The 2,500-nt window shown below is 48.0% G+C and overlaps 1 protein-coding gene across 1 annotated transcript in view; it reads left to right on the top strand.

The window, feature by feature from the left end:
• The window catches only part of tgs1 (trimethylguanosine synthase 1), a 19,608-nt gene that overhangs the window by 5,962 nt on the left and 11,146 nt on the right, over positions 1-2,500 (top strand). Inside the window, exon 9 of the mRNA XM_030773525.1 lies at positions 2,219-2,500. This exon is cut by the window's right edge and continues 133 nt beyond it. Coding sequence (XP_030629385.1) covers positions 2,219-2,500 — 282 coding nt within the window. The remainder of the gene's footprint in view (positions 1-2,218) is intronic.

Raw genomic sequence — 2,500 nt, 5'->3', positions numbered from 1 at the left:
AAAGCGTCTGCGAAATGCTAAATTGTAAATTGATGGTATGCCTCATCCTGAAGTTATAATGTATGTATATTTGTGTTTAGATGAATCCTGCATGTCCGTGAAAGCTGAGGTTACTGTGTGTGTGTGTGTGTGTGGAAGAATTCTGTGTGTTCATTAAGGGTGAAGGAAATCCTATGGGTCCATGAAGGCTCAGGCTGCAAAGTGTGTGTGTGTGTGTGTTTGCGCGTTTGTGTGTGTTGGTAAGTCTGTTGTTCCAGACCGTTCTCAGAGACAGGCGGAGAAAAACAGAGAGCGAGAGAGAGAGAGAGACGAAGAGCAGTGAGGAGGAGTCAAAACAGGCCATGTCAGCATGTTCTGTCTGCCAACAGAGTTCTGTACACATTCAATCTACACACCTGACCTTCTCTCTAACCTCCTCTCATCTCTCTCTCTCTCTCTCTCTCTCTCTCTCTCTCTCTCCTTACCTCTCCCTTTCTCTGTCCGTGTCTCTCTCCTTCTCTTCTCTCTATCCATCACCTCATTTCTCTCTCCATTTCCCCCCCTCCCTCCATCTCTCACACTCTCTGCATCTCTTTCCCTATCAACTTCTTTCTCCGTCTCCCATCTGTCCTCTGTCTCTCTCTCCACTTATTCTCCTCTCTCCATCACTCTCTCTCTCTCTCTCCAACTCTTTCCTTAATCTCTCCATCTTCCCCCTTTCCTCCATCTCTCCCTGTCTCTCTCTTTTTCTCTCTCTCTCTCTTCTTCCCTCACCCCATATTTATCCGTGTCCCGTCCCTGCGTAATCTTTCCATATCGCCCTCTCTCTCCATTCTCTTTTCCCCTCTCTGTCCATCTCCCCCACACTCTATACCCCCCCCCCCGTCTCTCTCTCTCTCTCTCTCTCTCTCTCTCCCCCCCCCCCCCCCCGTGTATCTCTGTCCCGTCTCTGCACCTTGCCCTCTGTCTCTCTGTCACCTGCTCTCCTCTGCCTGTCAGCTGTAATCAGGAGAGCAGAGCAGAGCTTCTGCACTCAGTCTGCCGTCACTCTCATGGGCAGGGCACAGCCTTTAGAGAAAACACAGCGCAGGGTGAGGGACGGTCCTCTAGCCGCGGCCGTCGGCTCCGCCCTGATCTATCAGACCGGACCGGACCGGACCGGACCGTAATGCTCCTCTGGTACTGTCCTGGCTCTTCCCTCAGCCCTCAGACACACAGCCGTTCAGATGTGTCTGTAGGGTTTTAACGCACGCAATTACACGTGTGTGTTTGTGTGGGACTATGGAGCAAAAACGCACATACACTGTATCCATACGAGAAACCGCTCTTACACAGAGAGGAAAAAGGATAGTGTTGTTTTTGTTTTTTTTTTAATCTTTTTCCTTTAAGGGTTGTTTTTATGTAAAAGAGATGCAGAAACGGTTTGGGTGAAGGATGTGACGTGTGGTTATTCATTCGTTCTCATATTGATGTTGCACCGCGAGGAGTTGTCGCCTTGTGCTTTATGGCGGACTTGAAATGTTTCTGAAAAAAAAGAAAGTTGGCTCTTGTGTAGGTCTTGAGGAAAGATTAGGTTTTGTTCTGTGAGGAGAGCAGAGCGATTTACTGCAGTGCTTTTGAAATTGATCTCTCCGAGACAGTGGCACTAAATTGATCCCGGAGCGAAAGAGAAGTTTCCCGCAGCCAGCGTGATCATTCACACCTTCCTTCAGTGTGAGAAACGCTCCCAGCGTGGGAATCTTTCTTTTCCGTGTGATTCGGAGGGTTTCGTGTCCAGTTTACTGTCAGCAATCCAATGCGTGTGTTCACTTTCAGCATCTGATAGAAGAATGAATATGTGTTAGTTGTTGTTATTGGTGTTAAGGAGAAATCATGTGTCACCTGAGGAGAAGTTTGATGGTACATGTGATACGTTAATTTCAGATTTCAGTGTTCTAAGATAGAGTGTGTGTGTGTGTGTGTGTGTGTGTGTGTGTGTGTGTCTGTCTGTGTGTCTGTGTCTGTGTGTGTCTATGGTGTCTGTGCATGTGTGTGATCTCTCTCTAACACAGCTGTTTTTTTTTTAACCAATTCTAGTTCCATCCCAGCACTAACATATCTGATTTAACTAACCCCCAACTCATTTTGTAAATATCAAATTTTCTTGCTAGAGCTTTAACACATAAATTATGCGTGTGTGTGTGTGTCTGTGTGTGTGTGTGTGTGTGTTGTTTTCCCCTCATCTGTTAAATCCTTTCAGGTCCAGCAGTTTCTACAGAGGGCTCGAAAAGAAGCTGCTTCGGCAGAGAGAGCGACGTCTGTGTTTGACGTTGTGTCCTCCCACCACAGCCAACGCACAGAGAATGCACAGAGCCAATGCACAGAGAACCACAGCTCGCCGGAGAACCCGTGTCCTGTGGACAGAGAACCGTCGTCACAGCAGCACCAGGAGAACCGTCCACACACACGTGGCGGTACTGACAAAACAGAGCGTAGTGAACATCTTCAGCCATGTGAAAGGTCCAGTGAGAGTGACCCTCCC

Source organism: Chanos chanos, chromosome 5 (genome assembly GCF_902362185.1).
Source record: "Chanos chanos chromosome 5, fChaCha1.1, whole genome shotgun sequence".
NCBI classification, from domain to species: domain Eukaryota; kingdom Metazoa; phylum Chordata; class Actinopteri; order Gonorynchiformes; family Chanidae; genus Chanos; species Chanos chanos.
Note: the sequence above shows the minus strand (reverse complement) of the source record. Positions and strands in the feature narration are given on the sequence as shown.